The sequence below is a fragment of the Moschus berezovskii genome, chromosome 6 (genome assembly GCF_049115385.1).
Source record: "Moschus berezovskii isolate FMDL1 chromosome 6, NW_MosBer_1.0, whole genome shotgun sequence".
Classification (NCBI taxonomy): Eukaryota; Metazoa; Chordata; class Mammalia; order Artiodactyla; family Moschidae; genus Moschus; species Moschus berezovskii.
The window spans coordinates 123,766,077-123,787,441 of record NC_142465.1 but is presented as its reverse complement, the minus strand read 5'-3'; the positions used below and the strand labels follow the sequence as shown (position 1 = coordinate 123,787,441).

At 60.5% G+C, this 21,365-nt stretch overlaps 1 protein-coding gene across 7 annotated transcripts in view; it reads right to left on the bottom strand.

The window, feature by feature from the left end:
- The window catches only part of SHANK3 (SH3 and multiple ankyrin repeat domains 3), a 50,989-nt gene that overhangs the window by 7,299 nt on the left and 22,325 nt on the right, over window positions 1-21,365 (bottom strand). For 4 of the 7 annotated variants that reach the window (XM_088837606.1, XM_088837611.1, XM_088837612.1 and 1 more), the window contains exons 14-21: window positions 21,032-21,107; window positions 20,711-20,826; window positions 20,229-20,353; window positions 20,016-20,148; window positions 19,072-19,152; window positions 11,671-11,801; window positions 10,969-11,053; window positions 4,548-6,801 (exon numbers count right to left, since the gene is read on the bottom strand). In XM_088837606.1, coding sequence (XP_088693732.1) covers window positions 4,548-6,801; window positions 10,969-11,053; window positions 11,671-11,801; window positions 19,072-19,152; window positions 20,016-20,148; window positions 20,229-20,353; window positions 20,711-20,826; window positions 21,032-21,107 — 3,001 coding nt within the window. The remainder of the gene's footprint in view (window positions 1-4,547; window positions 6,802-10,968; window positions 11,054-11,670; window positions 11,802-19,071; window positions 19,153-20,015; window positions 20,149-20,228; window positions 20,354-20,710; window positions 20,827-21,031; window positions 21,108-21,365) is intronic. The other 3 variants (XM_088837608.1, XM_088837609.1, XM_088837610.1) reach the window with 3 other exon arrangements.

Below are 21,365 nucleotides of genomic sequence, written 5' to 3'. Positions count from 1 at the left end.
ACCCAGAGCTGAGGGCAAGGAGGACGGAAGGAAGGAAGGAGTGTGAGCAGGAGCGGAAGGCAGCGCAGAGGGGAGTGGGGGAGGAAGGGGCTAAGGCCACTGGGCCTGCCAGGTGGCACTGACTGGACTCAACTGCAGTGACTTCAGAATCCATGTGCTGTTTGTTACACACCGGTTGATAAACAACGGTGCTGGTCTACAGAACGAACACACGTGCATTTCTGCGCGAGGGAAATCGTTGCTCAGTTGCAACCCCATGGACTATACAGTACGCCAGGCTTCCCCGTCCTTCACCATCTCTTGGAGTTGGCTCAAACTCATGCCCACTGAGCTGGTGATGCCATCCAACCATCTCATTCTCTCTCACCCCCTTATTCTCCTGTCCTCAATCTTCCCCAGCATCAGGGTCTTTTCCAGTGAGTTGGCTCTTCGCATCTGGTGGCCAAAGAATTGGAGCTTCAGCTTCAGCATCAGTCCTTGCAATGAACATTCAGGGTTGATTTCCTTTAGGATGGACTGGTTTGATCTCCTTGCTGTCCAAGGGACTCTCAAGAATCTTCTCCAGCACCACAGGTTGACAGCATCAATTCTTTGGTGCTCAGCCTTCTGTATGATCCAACTCTCGCATCCGTGTATGACTACTGGAAAAACCATAGCTTTGATTATATGGACCTTTGTTGGCCAAGTGATGTTTCCGCTTTTTAATACACTGTCTAGGTTGGTCATAGTGTTCCTTCCAAGGAGTAAGTGTTTTTTAATTTCACGGCTGCAGTCATCGTCCGCAGTGATTTTGAAGCCCAAGAAAAGAAAATCTATCCCTGTTTCCATTTTTCTGTATCTATTTGCCATGAAGTGATGGGACTGGAGGCCATGATCTTCATTTTCTGAATGTTGCATTTTAAGCAAGCTTTTTCACTCTCCTCTTTCACTTTCATCAACAGGCTCTTTATCGCCTCTTTGCTTTCTGCCATTAGGGTGGTATCATCTGCATGTCTGAGGTTGTTGATAGTTCTCCCAGCAATCTTGATTCCAGCTTGGCTCTAGCCAGCATTTCACATGATGTAGTCTGCATATAAGTTAAATAACCAGGGTGACAATATATACAGCCTTGACTTACTCCTTTTCCAATCTGGAACCAGTCTGTTGTTCCATGTCTGGTTCTAACTGTTGCCTCTTGACCTGCACACAGGTTTCTCAGGAGGCAGGTCAGGTGGACTGGTGTTCCCATCTCTTTTAAGAATTCACCATGGTTTGTTTTGATCCACACGGTCATAGGCTTTAGCATAGACAATGAAGCAGAAGTAGATGGTTTTCTGGAACCCCTTGCTTTCTCTATGATCCAATGGATGTTTGCAATTTGATCTCTGGTTCCTCTGCCTTTTCTAAATCCAGTTTAAACATCTAGAAGTTTCTTGGTTCACATACTGTTGAAGCCGAGCTTGAATGATTTTGAGCATTACCTTGCTAGCGTGTGAAATGTGAGCAGCTGTACCATAGTTTGAAGATTCTTTGGCGTTGCCTTTCTTTGGGATTGGAATGAAAACTGACCTCTTCCAGTCTGGTGGCCACTGCTGAGTGTTCCAAATTTGCTGGCATGTTGAGTGCAGCACTTTCACAGTATTATCTTTTAGGATTTGAAATAGCTCAGCTGGAAATCCATCACATCCACTAGCTTTGTTTATACTAATGCTTCCTAAGGCCCACTTGACTTCACACTCCAGGATGTCTGGCTCTAGATGACAAGGCAAGAATACAAAGAAGTGTACAAAAAAGGTCTTAGTGACCCAGATAACCACAATTATGCGGTCATTCACCTAGAGTCAGACATCCGGGAATGTGAGGGGAATTACTGCACATTAACACCATGTCTGTCACCAGAAGGGGTTTAATGACAGAGACTCCAGATTATAGTGGACAAAGAGCAGGGCTTGAGGTCAGATGCCACCATTCACTGGCTGGATGGCCCTCCTTAGAGCCTCAGCTGTACTGTCTGGAAAATGGAGGTTACATTAGTATCCATCTAAGAAAGGCGGTGAAGACGAAGTAACGCGTCTTGGTCCCTCCCACTGCAGAGCATGCTTATTTTCCCATAAGGACGCTAAGAGTCCACCTGCTGGCCTGGCAGAGTACCTGCGCACCTCCACTATTTCACAAGGGAGGGACCGAAGTTCACTGAGGCTGAGTAGTTTGTCCAAGACTACAAACCCAGATGCAACCCGCTGAGGGTTGATATCCAGGGCCATCTGACCCAGGCCGACATCAGGGAACAAAGTGAGTTGCTAAAGCTGATGAATGCCATGGCACACCGGAGTCTCCTGTTTTAGGCTCGCTAGCATTTGTTACCTCTGGGAACATCACCTGAGTCCCCTTTGGATATCACCCCCACCCCCACTTTAGCACCTGTCCAGTAGTTAGGCTGACCACAAGCCCTGACCCCTAAGATAGCACGTGACGCAGGCCTGGCCAACAGCAGCCCTGCATCTCCCTGACTCAGGTGACCATTTCAGGGGACACAGGGGACCCAGATGAAGCCAGTAGGAGTCTGGAGTTTTGCAGGAACTCCTGAGGGAAAGAGGCTCACTCTGCCATGGGCCTGCAGAGCAGATGGGATATAAAAGCTGGAACTGCTGGCCTTGCCCCAACCCCCACATCCAAGAAAGGAAACACACGCAGGTCCTGATGCAACCCGGAGCCACTGGACGAGAGAGCCTTGCCACGACAAACGGCAATGCTGAAGACGAGTGCGGGAGACACAGCAGGAGGCTCCTGAGAGACCGTCTTCTTCAGCCCCACAGGAGCCCAAGGAGCGAAGACAGGGCCCGGGCCGCCCTGAGCGTGGCTCCGGGTCTCGACAGCCAGCAAACTGCAACCGCGTGTCTGTCCTTCTGTGGCATCTGCCCTACGCTGCCTGCCTAGACCGCAGATCACAGCAGACAGCACTTGCACTTGGCAGGTGTTTTATTAAGGCCTGCACTGTGCCAGGTGTGGTGCTGCCCACTGTCAACGGCCTGAATTTTCATCAGGAGGGGCACAAAGGAGTGCAGGGGCTGGTGGAGGCAGCAGAAGCAGAGCGAAGATGGTGGCTGGTCCAGGCTGCATCAGGGAACCCCCGCCTTCAGGAGTCTGTTCCTGAGAGGCCTGGGCTGCTCACTCCAACTGGACACCCCTAGCCACACCCCTAACACCCTCTCTAAGGGCACTGTAAACATTGTCCTGGTAGGAATAAGGCTTTCACATTCAACTGGGAGTTGTAAGAGGTGAAAGCAGGGAGGGCCCCAGAGCCAGCCCAGGATGACAGGAGCTGGAGGGTAGCTCCCCAAAGCACTTAGGAGAAGCATCACTAGTTTCCCAAGCCCACATCTATGTTTTGAGTCCCTAGCTGGGAAAAAAGTAGATTGGACAAGCCCTTGTGAGTAAGACCTGGATCCCCTCACTGCTTTGTGAACTCTGCCTTCCAAGCCCGGCAGGAAAGACTCACGAGGTTGGTCACATGGTGGCAAGGAGGAGGAGTCTGGAGGCCGTGACACCACAAAGCTAGAAGTGGGGGCGAGCTGCCAGGGTGCGGAAGGCAAAAGCAGACAAGGGCCGACCGGGGGTGGCCAGCTCTGACTCAGACCAGCTCTCCTACCAGCAGCCATGGGCCCACAGGCCCAAGGAGGTCCTCTGTGGGGCAGACTCTCGGGAATGAGGTCCTCAAGGGATGAGCCCAGAGGCTGTGGCAGCTGACCCCAAGCCAGAGCAGCCCCCCAGCCCCTCGCCCACGTCCAGAGCAGCAGGTGGCCTCTCTAAGCCCACCTTGTGTAGGCGATGGGCGGGGAGGCCAGAGGAACGGGAAAGGTACGGGGAAGAAGCAGACGGAGGTGTAGAGAGGGGATGCTCTCCACCTAATAACGGCTTCTTAACGCACTCTGAAAATCACGCAGAGGAATCGGCATTTGAGGGACTCTGAGGCGGTGCTGAGAGACAGAAATGTTTCCGGGGCAGACGACAGGAAACTGGTGGTTGGTCTTAGGAGGAAAAGGATCCAGTGTATTTTCTAAGTTTCAAAAGGAAGTGAGGAAAGATGGTACCAACCGCATGGGACAGCCACACGGCCACAAGAGGACGGGGGTGGGAGTGGTTGGCACAGGGCACCAAGAAGTCAAACAGCTGGGGGCGGGGGGCAGTGGCAACTTTAGAGTGGACCACAGAAGGGCCCTTAACGGCAGAGGCACCTATGGTCGAGAGACAGAAAGTCCTCAGGGATTCCTGGGGGCACAGAGCCTCAGGAGGGTGTGCAGGTGCTCACGCCCAGCCTTCACTGCCAGCACCAACAGGGATGCAGAGAAGAGCACCTCTGACATCTCAGGTCCCTGAAAGAGCCTTGGGTCTCAGACAGACGAGGCCAGGTAAAGGACAGAGGGGTGGACAGGACAGCACAGGGCGGGGTGGCACGGACAGGTGACAGAGTGGACGGGATGGGCGGCGGGGGGGACGGAGCCACGGGAGGACGGAAGGAGGATGGGGCGGGGCGGACGGGGCCCGACCCTCCCCACTGCCCTGCTCACCGAGCTGCCGCGATGGGAGACTTCTTGGCGGGGTCCAGCAGGCCGCCCAGGCCGCCGGCCGGCTCCTCCCCCAGGGAGCGGGCGTCTTTATTCAGCTGCTGCAGGCGGGAGCTGAGCTCGGTGATCACAGTTGGCTTGTCGTCTTCAGGCCCAGGGAGCCCCCGGCTCTCGACGGGGTCCCCCCACAGCTTGGACCTTCTCTGGAAGAGGTAGCGAGGGCGAGCAGGCCCGGCAGCAGAGGCCAGCCCGGCGGTGGCGGCGTGGTGCTGCTGGGCCATAAGCTCACTGTCGGAGGACTGCTTCAGCAGCGGGTCCCTGAAGGTCACCGGCCCCTTCCCCAGCGGGGACTTGAGCTTGGGCTTGGGAGGCACTGGTGGCTTCTCGAGTAGAAAAGTATGTCCGTCAGCGAAGGAGGTGTGGGTGTCCGTGAGTTCCCCGCTCTCCGAGCTCAGGGTGGACATGCTGGACACGGTGGAGATGGTGCTTGTGGTCTCCAGGTGGGGGTCGCTGGAGCTGCGCGTGTCGGCCTCCTCCACCCCCGAATCCGCTGCGGACTCCGGGGCGGGTGGCGGCTCGCTGCTCGGCTTCCCTGAGGCTGGGCCTGGCACCGTGGTGGGCGAGGGGCCGGGCCCGGGGAGTGGCGTGGCCAGCAGGACCCCATTGGCAAACTCCTCGGGAGGTGGCACGAGTCCAATGCGCGCCAGCTCCTCTCTGGTTTCCTCGTCGCTGGAGGACAGCTGGGCGGGCGGCAGGTTCACAGCGAACACCAGCTCCGGCTCCTCCTCGGAGCTGCCCTGGCCCTGCCCCGAGTCGGCGGGGGCACTGCCGGGGGGCTGGGCCCGGGGGCTCGGCAGGGGCTCTGCGACCACAGCGGACTGAGTGGGGGCCGGGGCCAGCTCCGGGGTGCCGGGGCGCTGCTCTTCGGCCCCCAGCCCACTGGGCTCGTGCCCATTGCTGGTGGCGTGCACGACGATGAGGCCGGCGGGCCGCTGCAGGGACGTGTCCAGGACGCTGAGGATCATGGACTTCTTGTCTTCCGGGGACTTGCGCTCCTCCCGGGGCGCCTTCTCGGGCTCCCTCCGCGCGGGCACGGGAACCCAGGCTGGGCTCCTGGGGGAGAAGGCTGGCGAGGCCAGAGGCCCTCGCTCCGAGTCCCGGGCCTGCACATCCACAAATAAGGGCCCGGGCCGGTCGGTGTCGGGGCTGTGCACAGGTGTAGCGGACCGGGAGGGCACCTGGGAGGCCAGCGCCCGCTCGCGAGCAGCCAGGGCCAGGGCCAAGGGCGAGCTGGGGTCCAGGGGCTTCCCGGTGAGCGGGTGGATGAAAGTGGAGCCGGAAGGCCCGAGGCTCGGGCCGCTGACCAATGGCTTCAGAGCAGAGACCGGGGAGGGCAGCAGCAGGTCACGGCCGGTGGTGGTGGCGCCGGCTCCCAGGAGGCGCTCGTCGATGGAGCGTGAGGGCTGCAGGGAGGGCATGTCCGCGCTCGGAGGGCTGCCCTCGATGGCGCCCACAGACAGGAACACGGTGGAGCGCCGCCGCTCCTCCAGCCGCCGGTCCTTGCTTGGGGCCGGGCCGCCAAACGCCAGCCCGGGGCCGTCTCCAGGGCCGTAGTCGAGGCCGCTGGGCCGAGGCCCGCGGTGCGTCGGGGAGGGCTCCCTGGCGAAGCTGCCGACGCCCGGACCGGGGCTGCCCACGGCCAGGGCCGCGCGCTCCTGCGCGTCCTCCACCTGCAGCTGCTTCACGAGCGGGCTCTTGCGGCGCTGAGGTTTGGACGGCGCGAAGAGGCTGGCGCTGAAGGCGCCCAGGTTGGCGTAGGGGCTGTCGGGGCCCGGCGGCCGCGGCCGCCGCTTGGGGCGTTCCGGCGGGGTGGCCGCTGGCGGGGGCCGGGAGGTGTCGGCCGCCTCTGGCGCCGAGTCCTGCAGGATGATCATGGAGCGCGCGCGCTTCTGCCGCTCCGGGTAAGGCAGCGGACCCAAGGCCGCGCCGGAATCATACAGGCCCGGGGCGCCCGCGCCCAGGCGCGCCTCCAGACCGGGTTTGAAGCTGGAGCGCACGGTGTCGTAGGCGCGGCCCGGAGGCGGCGGTGGCGAGAAGGCGGGGGGCGGCCCAGAGTCGAAGTAGTAGGGGGCGGGAGGGGGCGGCGGCGCGGTCTGCGGAGGGGGCGGGATGCCACGGCCCTCGCGCAGCGAGTCCTGCATCGACGTGCTCCTCGGGAAGCGCCCCTCCAGCAGGGACGCCAGCTTCTCGTCCTCCCCTGCAGACAGAGGCCCTGGTGAGCCCAGCCATGGCTCCGAGGGTCAGGGCCCGCGAGGAGGCCTCTCCGGACCCGGGCGCCTGCCCGCCCCCCACCCCCGGGGGGGGGGCCGCCCAGGTCCCGGTCGCAAAGGCATCTTCAAAATCTGCTAGAGCTGCTGGCCTGCCCGCCGGAGGATGGAGTCAGGGTGGGTGTGGGCACTAGGGTTACAGAGCACAGAGAGACGGGGAGCCCAGGGCAGGGGGTCTGAGTGAGGCCCTCAGCCTGGACCGGGCCCGGAAGGCCAGGCTCTGCACCTCAAGCCCGGCCTCGGGTTGGTAGGGCTCCTGCGGACTGCGGAGAGGGATGGGTTCAAATACAGGGAAGAGGAGGGCCCGGCAGCAGAGGCTCTGAGAGAAGACTCGAACTCTGACCCACGGAGAGGGCCCTAAGACAGCAGCCCCCACCCCACCCCCACCCCAGCAGTGGGGACGGAACTGCAGAGCAGGGCGAGGGGTGGTCGGAGCAGGCCTTCCCACCCAAGACTGAGCAAGGCCTCCTCTTGAGCCACCAGCAGCGGAATAAGCAGGTGTCACTGGGAGGCCCTGGTGGCAACCGGGTTGGAGGGAGGGAGACGGTCAGATATAAGGGGGAACTCTCCCAAGCAGGAGTGCTTCACTGTAGGCAAGGGGGCAGCAGGGCTGTGGCCAGGAAGAGAGAGCTGAGGCCCGGGCGAGTGGTGCTCTGTGAAGACACAGGTCCAGAGAGGCTCCATCCTAGCGACCGATGGGCACTGGACTGGGGGAGGCTGCCAGGAGGTCACTGCCATAGCCCTTGTTGTTCAGTCACTAAGTCGTGTCCAACTCTTTGCGACCCCATGAACTGCCGAAGCCCTAGTGGCAGAAATTCGGGAAGGCTGGGCAGAGGAGGGGTGGCAGGCTGAGCACGTGGCCCATGTTTCAGCTTGACTCCTTACTGGCTGTGTGAGCCTGCGCCAGGCCCTGAGCCCCGTGACGCCCCAGTTCTCTCGTGGGCACACAGGGTTGAAACGAACCCCACCTCTGCCTCAGTCTGATGGCATTAGGGTCTGCGCAAGAGCAGGGCCGGAGCGCGCAGGGCCCCCACTGCCCTGCCGCCGCGGAAGCAGCTGGCGGGGCCTCCCGGGTGTCCCTGCGCGCAGTGCGGACTCCTGGACCGCAGGTGCGCTCAGGCTGCAAGTGAAACACGGCCCAGTGCAAGGAGGGCAGACACACGGGGCTCTGGGAAGACTCCGCGCGAACCCACACCTGGCCTCGCTCGGGGCTGGGCCACATTCCTATGCAGGCCGCCCGTGTCCCACCCACCGGCGCTCTGGCCGCCGTGGCGCTCTACCAGTCCTCCCACACAGCGCGGTCTGCCTGTGTCTGCGTAACAGCACAGCAAGGGGCACGCGGTGCGGCTGGGGGGCTTCGGTGCATGGCAATAAGGCCTGAACTCCAGCTCTGCCAGCTACTGTCTGCTGTTTCTTCACATCCTCACACCTCAGTTTCCTCATCTCTGGAGACCTGCACCCTCCCACGGAAGCGTGACGTGGAGCCATTTAAAGCTTACAGCACAGGGCTGAGCACCCAGAGGCGCCCCAGGAAGGCAGCTACGGTCGTCATCACCATCGCCATCATCATTTTTAGGCCTGCCTTCCACCCCCACTGCTGGACACAGACTCTGGGCCAGGCTCGGCCTGGGTCTCCTCCCCGCCACATTTCTTGCACAGCATGGATGCAGCTCAGCACCCAGCAGCCTGGGCACAAGCTGGAGCCACGCGGGATGAGCTAGTGCTCCTGGAGGATGCAGGGGGTTTGGCACACTATGTTCTAAGCCAGGGTGAAGACAAGCCACTTGCCTTGGGGTGAAAATGGGACTCTGTTCTGATGCAGAGCAGGTGGGGCCCTCTGCCCACTCCTGCAGCACCTTCTGTGCACCAGCCTCAAGGTGCAGGACCTACAGCTACTATCAGCTGTAAGGACAGCCCTCGGGGTGAACCTCAGAGTGGCCTTAGCAGGCAGGTACTAGCTGGGCTGCATGTTTACGCGTCAGGACCCTCAATTTCAAGGACTGAGATGTGTGCCCAGGGTCACACAGACGGGACCAGGGGTTAGGAGCCCCAGAGTCTGGACACCGCAATCAATGTTCACGTGAGTGACAGGTGGCAGGCTAGGGCATGGAGGATTAAAGACGAGCTCCCTGTGGACTGAGCCCAGGAGTGTCCAGGAAGGGAAACAGTGGCAGTCTCCAAGGAGAGGCTCACAGCCTGAAGGACAGGCACTCAGATCTGGACCTGCGGGGCTCAGTGCTGGGGCTGGGTGGGACTGAGGGACAGGTCATCCAGCCAGAGTGAGAGTCGGTGGGTAAGAGTGCGTGCCAGAGCCGAGTCAGAAGGAGACAGGGGCAAACAGCCCCACATGAAGCAGCAGAGGACGGCCGAGGGCCCCGAGGCAACGCGGAGCCCACAGAGGATCAACTCCAGGGATGCGAGGTGATACCTGCTCTGCAGAAAGCCCCCTCTGGCCAGAGAGGTGGGCTAGAGCGTAAACAGAGGCTGAAGCTGGGGCAGGCGGTCCCGAGGACCCGAGCTGGGTCTTCAGAGACTAAGGCACAAGACAGCGCGGCCTGGCCAGGCAGGGCTGCCAGGAGTGTGAGGAGGCACACCTCTCCTAGCTCGGTGGGGCAGCCAGAGGAGGAGGGGGAAACAGCACGCCCGGGGCTTAGGCCAGGGAGCGGAGGGGCACTTGCTTCTTGGCTCCAAAACAGCTGCAGCCTCCTGCGCCCTCTTCCCCAACCTTCCACCTACAGAAACGACCACGGCAGCCTCTGAAGGGCCACTGCTGTCAGCAGCTCACCCCATGACCTCCCAGAAACCCCTGCACGTCTGAGCCCAAACACACACTCCCCAGCCTTCCTTGACGCCCAAACATGGCTGGTCCTCCCTAGTGAATATGCCTGCATGCCCACCATGTGACTGCTGAGCCCCCAGACCCTGCCCAGCATCAGCGCAGAGTGTGTACTAATCAGCAGGGGCCCTGGGGGGAACAAGGGACTGGGCTCGCAGTTTGCAGCTGACTGGCCAGATGCGTGAACGGGAGACAGGCGAGGCGGCCGTGTGAGCCGGGGCAAGTCGTTTCCCCGCTTTGCCTCGGTTTCCTCGTCTGCAGTCCAGAGGCCCTGACAGTGTCGCCCCGGGAAGGCCACTGTGAGTGCTCAGTGAGCCAGTGCTGGACTGAGCGCGGAGGCACCCACTCCGCTGGGCATCGCGGGTACACGGGAACAAAGCGATGACGAGAAGAAAGGCCAGCGGGTGAGGAGATGGACAGAAAACTGGACATGTCTGTGGGTGCATGGGTGGACAGGAGGGGAGGTCATGGCAGGGAAGGCTTCTTAGATGATCCAGCCCGTGGTCAGGAGAGGAGGTGGCCAAGGGTGAGGGGCAATGAGGCCCCACGGGACAGGTGCCGAAGGCACAGAGGCCGACACAGCCTCGGGAAAGACCCGCGTCCCGCAGGGGAGAGATGGAGACTCATAATGGAGGGGGAAACAGCAACTGTCCTCCAAGTCCTAGAGAGGAAAGCGTCACGGAGGAGGGAGCAGGAAAGCCATGTGTGTCCACTGGGAGGGATCCCCCGGTGAGAACAATTTCAGTTTTAGGTATGGACAAAGCTGGCTGCCCCAGGCCAAGAGGCAGGGGGGGAGACAGCAAGCAGGGCGACTTGTGGAGAAAACTGCCTGTGGAGGAGAGGATGCACGCAGAGCAGCAGCTGGGGTGCTGGAGAGGGGAGGAGGCGGGCTCCAGGGGAGGGCAGCTGCAGCATCAGGGCTGCAGCACATGCTCGGGCTGCAGGGGGCACAGCCAGGCAGGATGCAGGAGGGCCGGGCCGGGGACGCTGGCGTCTGTGCGAGGGCGGGACGTTGCTGCCCTCTGGCGGGGAGGGACGGGGAGAAGCCCCGGGGGTGTCTTTCAGCAAAAGGTCTCTTGGTTGGGTGAAGGACGGACTCCCCCTCACCCCCATATACGGCCACAAACAAACGAGATTCCTGGGCTGCCGCCAGGGAGAGGCTGTCAACCTCAGTTGGCGGATGGGGAGGGAAAGGGGCCTCCAGCCCGGCACCCACCCCAGCCCCCACCCAGTCCTCATGCGGCCCCCAGCCCAGCCGTACCTACAGACTTGGTCCGTGGAATCCCCTTCCGCAGGGAGCCTGGCAGCTTCTCTGGGCCTGGGAGGCCCTGGCGCTCAAGCAGTGACTGTGAGGGTTGGAGGGGGCAGGGGCATATGGAGGCTCCAGGTGCCGGGGCCCCTAGCTCCCCATCCAGCCCCACCCATCCTCCTCCTAATTCTGAGGCCAGACACCCCATGCGCTCGTTCCAGCAGCCCTGGTGCCCGTGGTGGCTGACGCAGAAGCAAGACCCACGTCCTGCCTCCAAGGAGCAGGGCCATCGCTGTGGGACCCAGGCAGCCCTGGGGAGGGTTCTTGCAGACGGGGCCAGAGCAAACAGGGGGCCTCGGTGAGGCTGGGGGGTGGGTGGAAACAGCCCAGAAGTGGGCGGTGGGGGACAGAGACACACCATGCTGTGGCCTCAGCTTGGTTGGGGTTCCTGCTCTAGGGGGCACAGGGGGGCAGGAGGCATCGAGCACCACAGCCAGAAGGGTGAGCACTCAGCACACATCGAACTGTGGCTGCTATGGGGGCTCAGATGGCCCCCAGTGTCTTTGGAAGAGGATTTGGGGTCCTTCACCCCCACCCCTGAAAAGTGGAGTCCAAATGAGGGACCCTCACCCTCCACAACCACAAGCGGCAGGGAGGGGACATGGCCCCTGTGCCCCGGCCACGCCCCTGCCCCCAGCTGCCAGGCGGGCTTACGCTGATCTCAGCAGGGGTGATCCTCCGACTGGTGGGCCGCTGCTTGACGGTGGCTGCTCTCGAGTCCGCGTCCGCGATGTCGGGCCTCAGTGCTGGCTCCGCGGCAGCAGCCAGGATCTCGTCCAGCTTCTCTGCACAGCCAGAGAGGTACCGCCTCAGCCACAGGGGCCCTGAACCTGCGATAGCCCTCTGCAGCCCCAGACACAGTCTTCCCCAAAGCTGGTCCCAAAGCTGACAGAGGCCGCCCAGCCCGGCCCGGCCCGGCCCGGCCCGGCCCAGCCCTCACTCCCCAAGGCATGTGTTCCTGACCCAAGACAGAAAATCCGGGACTCGTGTCCCACCCAAGCCCCGCATACGCCAGAACCAGCCCCCACTCAAGCCTGGCCTCTCCCCTCAGGGAGACTCCAGGAAAGCCTGGCTGGCCATGAAGGGGAGGACCACAGCAGGGGCAGGAATGTCCGGAGCCTGATGGAGACCTCCTGAGTTTCCCAGTTCCCCGCTGCCCTTCCGTCATTCCCGTCTGGTGCCCTCACTGCACCGAGGCAGCAGCAGCTCCAGAGCAGACCCTGGTGCGCAGCCAGCGCCCACAAAGAATGTGCATAAACCAAAACCAGGGTGGGGGGCGGCTCACTGCCCCAGGCTAGAGACCTAAAGCACAGCTCTATGCAGATGAGGAGGCCCCGGAACCTACAACTCGAAAAGGCAGCTCCATCTAGGGTGGGAGATGCTAAGAAGAGGCTACTGGGAGAGGCAATGCTGAGGGGCTTCCAGCAGCCCCTCAGAAAGCTGCCCCAGAAGCTCGGAGGGAGAAGGACCAGCCTGGGGCTGAGGCCTAAACCAGGTGCCCTCGGGAGGCATTCTTTTCAAATCTGTTATGAAAGAAAAGCTTTGCTTGCTCCTTTTTCTTAAAGCTATTTAATGTTTTGGAAAGCGGTAGTTTTGATGAACAACATGACTTGGAGATTCTGTTAAACAAGTGTCTGGATGACTGGGGAGGGTCCACTTAGGGCCAGCACGCGGGACACAGCAGAGGGAGAGGCACCTCTACTGTCTACCTGGCTGCCACCTGCCTGTCTGTAGCCCCACTGCAACCCACCTGTCACTCAGCTGCCAACCTCCCGAGCCCCACCCCCGCCACAGGAGCACATATCTGGTTACGACTAGTCCCCTGAGGCCCCAAGTGCCCCCGTGGGAGCGCGGTGGTCAGCCACGACACCTCCTCCCAGCACTGCTCAGCAATTGCCACAGGGGCGGAAATAAACTCCTCTGAGATGTCCAGTTCCATCCTATATACTGACTGTCCTGACCTAGTCTCTTTGTAACTTGATTTCCTGATCTGATAAAACAGGCATAAAAAGGTGCCCGCTTCAGCGTCTGCTGTGAGAATTAGCACGTACGGCCGAAGTGCTGCAGCTGCGCCTGGCTCAAGGCAAGCACTAAGCATATACTTTCTACAATCCTTCTTGTCTCTGCAACTCGCCTCCCCAAACAGCCTGTGGGGAAGAGAGCAAATAGCCATCCGTGCTTGCATGTCCTGAGCGTCCAACCTAGGCCCCAAATACACGGAAGTTCAACAAATGCTGCAGTCACTAGCAAAACACACTTTTATCTGCAGACCAGCCCACTTGGCCTGTGCATAGCTCTCAGCAACCCCAGGGGCAGGGGGGTCAGAGGGGCCTTCCTTTTGCTTCTGGAATGAGGTGAGTGATTTCCCTTTGGAAGCTGAATCCCCATCAGCACCATTTGCTGAGTCCCTTTTGGCTCAGCTGGTAAAGAATCCAGCTGCAATGTGGGAGACCTGGGTTCGACCCCTGGGTTGGGAAGATCCCCTGGAGAAGCAAACGGCTCCCCACTCCAGTGTTCTGGCCGGGAGAGTCCCATGAACTGTACAGTCCATGGGTCGCACAGAGCTGGACACAACTGGACGACTTTCACTCTCCACCTGGTGACTTCCAGGGTGAGAAGAGAATCCATGATTCCTCTCATCCCGCAACAACCTCAGGCAGAGCACACAGCGACTGTCTTCACTTCAGCAGGAAGAATCTGAAGCTCTGGGGAGAGAAGCTGCCCCAAATCATAGATCCAACAAGAGATCAGACTTCCCAACCAGATTATCTCCAAAGCACAGACATAACGACATGAGCAGAGATAAAACATTTCCATGTGCCACACAGGGCACATGCTCACCTGAGCTGGGTATTGACGGGCTGCATCTCTAGGTCCAGAGGAACTCAGTTCCAGAGACACAAAGCCAGTTAGCAAAGCAGAACCACCGCTGGCCACCGGCAAGGGGGCCCGAGGCCAGACAAGACTTATTTTCAAAAGGAAAAGAACCAAGAATTCTGCAAACTACAAGCTGGTGAGGTTGCCCACAATCCCCAACAAAACGAGAAAAAATGTATTCTTAAATAAATTACTTTAGATTCTTAAAGAAAAAAGAAATGAAGGCCATTAGGAACCAGGCCTGGGGCGCTGGAGCTGCTCAGCCCCACTGCCCACAGGCAAACTGGGTGTGGGGACCGGACACAGCAGGGGCGCAGCTGGGGATGCACCTCTCTGAACCAGGCCCGAGAAGGGGTGAGGGGCCTTCAGGGGCGACGAATCATCACCACGTCCCTACAACCGGAAGCAGCATACAGGCCGCAGCAGCGCACCCTGGGAGCCCCGCTAATGAGCTGAGGGCAGAACCAAAACATTCCTAAAATAGCATCTGTGTCTGCCTCAAAGGTGCGAAGAAAAGTGTCCCCAGAGGAGACCTAGTCATCTGTTTTCTACCTGAAAAGACCCTGGGGAAAACTTCACCCGGGACTGGGGCAAGGACAGTGGGAAACTTCAGGGGCAAGCTCACTGGTCACAGGGGAAGCTGGCTGAGACAGCTGAGCATGCCCCGAGCACAGGGAACACCCAGCAGACCCAGGAACGGGGGGCACCAGGTACAAAGGAGTGGGGACACACATCGAGCCCTCTCAGGCTCCCGTCTGGCATGGACGGCTGCACAGCAGAGAGGCTCACGTCCACCCGACAGGCGGAGCCACCAGACGTGGGAGCTCAGTGCCCAGGCCCAGCCTCTCTCCCCATGGATGCTGTGCCCGGTGCAGCCAGGCCGGACACATGGACGTGCAGGAAGGAGGCTCAAAGGATGGGGCAGGCAGCCTGATGGGAGGAACGGGGTGCTGAAGGCCACCCAGCTGTGGGGCCCAGATCCCTGCCCTGAAAGGATGTCAGCACTCGCCCAAACCCCACAACAGAACAGGGCAGAAACAGAAGCCACACACCAGGCACAGGAGTCCCAGAAAACAACCCGAGCTGGGGCTGAGCACCCGGGCCGCAGCCCCACCGGCCCAGCCACTCTTGTCGCCTCAGGGAGCTCCTCAGCTGCGCCCCCTGGAGCCCTTCCTCCACTCCAGGCCTGGCACAGGCCGTGGCCTCCCCTGGGGGGCTCTTCTAACTCTCAGACTCCCACACCCTCACACCACCGTCCAGACCGCCCAAGCCCATCTGACCCTTCCCAGGTCTTTCTACTGTGCCCCTAAACTGGAGGGTACAGCGCAGGCCTCCAGACCCCCTGACTTGACACACCTTCCCTCGCCAGGGGTCAGGCAAAGCTGGGCCTGGGGCACAGCAGGTGACTCACCCCCTTTCCTTCTCCGAATGGAGGCTTGGAATCAAGAAACAGAGCAAATGGGGTGAGAGGCAGACTTTGTCCCTCAGCATCTGGGCTCCACCCTCCCTCCCTCCCTCCCAGCCTGTGCCCCCGTCAGATTGTGAGTGGCACATCTACCCATATGCCAAGTTGGTACAGGAAGTTCACGGTGGGAACACAAGCAGGGACAATGCTGTGTGCATGCACACACACGCTCACACACACATGCAGGCATGCACACGCAAATGCACCACTAAATCATACTCGGTCGAATCAAACGCTTGTTCAGAAAACAGCCAAACCTCACAGAAACCCACTTCAGAGACCATCAGTGGCGCAAGGGTCGCCCATGAGCATTCCTGACGTATGTTTCCAACACGGGCGGGTCAGCATGTCCGCCGGGCCACGGCCAGGCAGGGAGCACGCCCCAGCACGGCGCCTGCCCTGACATTCTCACCCCCAAAGAACGAGGAGCCCAGCAGTACCAGGTTTCTTGTGAGGAAGAGGATGAACTGCAGGTGCCCCGGCCCCTCGGGGCCCCCGCTGGCCGCTGCTGCCCCAGGACGCCCGGGGCCAGAGCTGCGCACTGGGCACTTGGTGCCTGCGAGGCCCTGCCCGCCCTGCCCCTCCTCCTCCTCCCTTCTCCTCACAGGGAGAGTCCCCACCCAACTCCTTCCTCCTAACCCAGCTGCCGCCAGCCCCCTCGGCCCCCTGTGCTGGGACACCACCCCCAGGACGCACGTCCCTTCCTCTGCCTGCTGAGGACCCTCTGAACAGCAAGGCGCCACCTGGCCTGAGGCCGGTCCTTGCCCCCTGCTTCTTCTGGGGCCTCACATTTTCATTGTTTTCCAGTGTTCAGGTCATCTTCTCAATAGACTGCAGGACACCTAAGGACCCTATCCACCCTGGGTGCTGTGACATAAAAGTAATGTGTCTATGCTGGCAAGGAACCCACAGGTCTTGTTTCTGCCTTTTAAAAGCACAGTGACTCATGGGATGACTGCTTGGGTACCTGAGAAGACCCCGATGCCAGCCTGGCTTTCTCAAACCATATGTGTCAAGAGAAGGTCAGCAAGTGGGCTGGCTCCCCAGAACAACTGTCTTCGGGGGCAGGCGTGGTCTTCCTGTGCTCCTGGCCGCCCAGGCCCTTCCTGCAACAGAGCCACGGGAAGGGCCCGGGTCCAGTTCAGCGAACACTGCGACCCCTCACTCAGCAGCACTGTGCACGCAGGCTCCGTGCGAAGCTGTCCCTGCCCCTTCCCCAGACTCTGTCCAGGAAAAGCTGGTGAAAGGACGCTGGCCTCTGGCCCAAGAGCGGCCCCTTCCCTCTGGAAGACGGGTCTGAAGGCAGCAGAAGAAACACCCAGGCCAGAGAGGAAGGAGGCGCTCCTTCCGAGCACTGGTCTCTGCAGACAGAAGCAGCCCAGAAAGCAAAAGCAGTTCTTCTGTTTCTGCAGGGCAGAGTCCCTGAGTCCCTGGATGACAGACCCCAGGCTGTCCAAGCACCTCTTTGTGCAAAGCGGGGAGTATCCCTTCTGAATGTGCAGCTGAGCAGGGCCCCTGGCAGGAGATTGCTGGGAACCACCACCAGAGCCTCGCGTGGGGTCCAGCCACATCCACTGCCGACCGGCACTGTTTCATTGATCGGTCTGGAGCCTCAATCAGCGTGATGGATCAGCTCCCCATGACTAATCTCAGACCCCTGTGATCCTGGGACCCAGAGTCCGCCCACTTCTCTCCCTTGCTCTTGAGTGAGGAGTTTACTGGACACAGAATTCCAGGTGGAGAAGCATTCTGACTCCAGACTTTGAACTTCCTGTCCCATTGTCTTCCACAGTCTGCTGTTGCTGACGATGGCTCTGCTGTCAGTCTGACCCCTGCTCCTTCCTAAGTCATCATTCTCTGGCAGTTAAGATTTCCCTTCATCTATGGTGTGGTGAACTTTTACTACCAGAGGTAGCTTTGTTTTCACTTCACTGCTTCAGACTTAGGCTCCTGCAAACTGGACTCTCGTGTCCTTGTTCAATTTTAGAAAATTCTTAGTCATTTACCCTTCAAATATTGCCTCTTCCTCAATTTTTTACCCTTTCCCTCTGAGACTTTATTTAGGCTGTCTGGTTTGTCCTCCATATCTCTTTTCTGCTCTTTGATAATTTCCATCTCCTTATCTTTCTGTGCTGAATTTTGGGTAATCTCAGATTTATCACTTAATTCATAGTTTCTTCCTTCGGGTAGGTCAGTATACTGTTCCCCAGACATGGATTTTTAAAATCTCAGTGGCTAAACTTTGTTTCAGGAACAGATCTTTAGGAACCCTCTTAAAAACGTGCTTACTTTTCCCACAGCCCTGTCCTTGCCTGAGCTCTGTTAAACTTGGCGTTTAAACACCTTGACCTGTCTCTTTCACATCATGCTATGATTCCTAGCTCTTCTGATGCTAATTCCAGTTTGGGGCTTGGTTTTAGCTTCTCCACATCTCTCGGGTTTTGTAGGGGCATCAGAGCCCTGATCCCTTGCCCTCAGGATTTGTGTCTGTCCCAAGAACTCATGGATTATGGAAGCATCAGCTTCCTCTCAGACTCTTGGCTCTGATTTCTCTGTTCATTTTTGAGAACTGGGAAATTCCTCTCCCTTCACTTTGAGTTGGCTGTGTATTTTTAAAAGTTTTGCTGTATTCAGAATATTTGTGGGGAGGACGGTCCTGACCACATCAGGTCAATCTGTCTTGGTGGCCGTCCTGCACACTGAACTAAACTGTAGTCAAGAGTACCTGCCTGGAAGGGGGTGGCTCGGCAAAGGGCTAGGGTCAGGGATCAGACCATGAGGAAAGTCAGAAATAATTTTAGGGGACAGATAAGGGCTCTTTCTATGGCTGGGGCAGAACCAAGCCTGAAACCAAGGTTGGGGCTCAGTCTAGAACCATGATCAAGGCCCTTCCTGTGCCCAGCGCTGGGTCATAGCCCATCTCAGGACCAGAATCAGGGTCCTTCTATGGCTGGAACCGGACTCGGATTGAGTCCAGATTACAGAAGGATAGTGCATGTTAGCAGTCATGTATACTGGAACACACCATGAAGAAGATATTCGTGGTCATATAGGTTAGGGCATGACCACTATTAACTGTCCATATGTCAGGACATGGCCATGTGTATCTGAACACGCCAATGATGAGGCTACTGATGGCCATCCTGAGACTGTGGCCCCCACGTGCCCATCAGAGCCCCAGCACACTCTTCTTTCCTCCGGCCACTCGTGAGGGCCTGTTGCATCACTGTACCAGCAATTCACACGGCCCTGTGAGGTCAGCGGCTCACTGTAATTACCCTGCTTAGCAGGTGCTAAGAGGGTTGGGAGGCACAGACCACACAGCGCCTGGAGCAAAGCTCAGGGCCCCTCTTCTCACCCGGATGAAATGAAGGAGCAAAGCCACACTGGAGGCGTGGGGCCCGGGGGCAGCACGTGCACATGCAGGCGAGCACACTGGCGGCCAGGCCCTGCCCCCCTGCCCCCAGACCCAGGCACCCCACCGTGCGTCTCCAGCCCTGCCACCCCACCCCTCAGCCCCCAGTCCAGCCACACACCGCCTCCCTCTTCAGCCCAACTCCCCGACCACTCCAGCACCCACACATTTACCTCCGACCTATTCATACATCCATCCGTCCATCCGTCCTCCCTTCTGTCTCTGCCTGAGTGTGGCCAGCTCCCCCACCCGGCCCCCCACCCTGGGCTCTCTGCCCCACACCGGCCCGGCCGCTCACCAAGCTCCTCAAGCTCTGCTGTCATGGACTTGGAGCGCAGGGTCAGCGTCGTGCTGGGGGCTCTCTTAGGGGGCGGCGGGGCTGCAAAGAAGAGGGAGGCCTTGGACCTCCTGTCCAGCAGCGGGCAGCGTGGCGTGGCCAGGTGAAGGTGCCACCTGCGCTCCACTGCCTGGATCTCCTCGTACTCCCGGGAGGACGAGTCACACTGAGCCAGGATCTTGTTGAGGCTGCGGCTGGATGCAAACTTCTTCATGGTGCTGGGAGCTCGGCGGGGCTGAAGGTCAGGCTGGGCCAGGGCCGCTGGGGCCTCAGGAGGCGGTCAGGGCCCCAGGGAGCTCACAGGCCGGCCGGCCCCAGCCCGGTACCCAGGCTGCAGTTTCAAGGGCTGAGCAGGGGACCCCAGAGCCATGGGGTGGGGGCTGGGAGGGGTCTCCCACGAGCGGGGCTCCTGCCGCTCCAGGGCTCCCCCAGGCCCCGGAGGCCACTGCCCCTCTGGGGGCCGGGGTGTGGGCAGCCAGGCCAGGGCCTGGGTACGGGCGGCGGGCGGCACAGCCCGGGCGGCGCCGGCGCGGGGAGAAGACGCTTTTCCTGTTCCCGCAGGTGCCGCCTCCCCCTTCCCTCCGACAATAAGCGGCGGCGGCAGCGTCAACCTCACAGTTGCCATGGCAACCCCGGCCTCCAGGCAGCTGCTGGCAGCGTTGGGAAGGAGGGCTCTTCCATGCCAGGGGCTGGGGGGGCACCGGGAAGGACGGGGCAGCAATCTTAGGAGGGCAACCTGGGGTCAGGGGTCAGAAGCTGGGGCAGGGCTGGCCGTCTGACGTCAGGGATGGGCGCCCAGGCCACGCACGTGGGTGTTCGCCTAGGCTCAGGCCCCTGAGGTCAGGAGTGCGGGCCCGGGGTCAAAGGTCGAAGGTCAGGGTCAGAGGGGGAGGCCCAGCACTCACCTCTGCGTCGAGCCCCGTCCTCCTCCGGCTTCCTGGTCACGGACACCACCTTCATGACGAGGCGGTTCCCGCCCTGGCGGATCAGAGCCACCACCTGCTTGTGCCCGACCTTCACCACGTTCACGCCGTTCACCTGGGCGGCCAGGGCGAGTCCAGTGAGGCCTCCCTGGCTCGGAGGCCGGTGCCCACGGCGCACGGGAGGCCCAGCCTCACCTCGATGAGGAAGTCTCCGGTGCGCAGCCCTGCCCTCCAGGCCACGCCCTCCACATCCACCGACTCGAGGTATTGGAGCGCAGGGAAGGCCGGCGTGGGCGTGAACTCCTCGATGGGAGTCTCTGCTGTGGGGCCGGGCGGGGGCGGTCAGCTGGGGCGCCGCCAGGGCGGTCCTCCCAGGCACGGCCTGGGCCGGGCCTGCAGACAGGGCTGCCCAGGGCAAGAAGAGCCGGCCCAGCGATCCGGGACACACCTCTCTGAGACGCCCACCCCACACCCCACCAGAAAGGCCCCAACCCCATTAGATACCCTCAGCAGAGGCCCGAAGATCAGGGAGGGAACAGAACTGCTGCCTCCTACCAACACCCCAAACCCAGAATAGAGTCACCGCGGGGAAACAGGAAGGGAGCAGGCAGTGGGGGAGAGGGGGCAGGGGCCAGGCAGGGGCGGGCATCGCCAGCGGGACAACCCCTGGCCATTACCTTTGGCCCCCCGGAGCACAAAGCCAAAGCCTTCGTGATCTCGTTTCTGCAGGACAGCCACCTTGTCGTCAATGACATAGTCACTGATGAAGGGGAACGGAGAGGTGAGGAGAGCCCTGCCGAAAGCACTCGGGTCAGGCTGCCCCCACGCGCCCCGGACAGGGTCCCTGGTCAGCGCCCGCTCTGGGAGTCGTCCCTGGACTGACCCAGGAGGCAGCAGGCGCATGGGTTGGGCACCCCCCCCCGGCTGACTGCTTCCCCCGGGGTGTCCCCAACCCTGTCTGACGCCGTCACCCGCCTGCCCGCCTGCCCCTTCTGTACCTGTGTGCAGAGAGGCTGTCGTAGGAGCCCACCGTGTAGTGGCGGAAAAGTCGCTTTGTCCGGTCCTCCCGGGTTTCTGAGGGGAGTTTGAGGAACTGACGGAGGGTCTCATCCTCCAACTGGCCTGAACCCCCCTCACCTGTGCGGGCCACCAGCCTCTGCCCACACAGATGCCCCTGGCCTGGCTGTACCCACATGGAAATAGGGGTCCAAATCCTGGGGTACTGGGCCCAGCGGTCCTAAGGTAAGAAGGCTGAGGGGACCACGCAGGAAAGGGTCCAGGGTCCAGAATGGGCAGGGGCTGTGGCTCACCCTTCTCCTGAGAGGCTGCAAA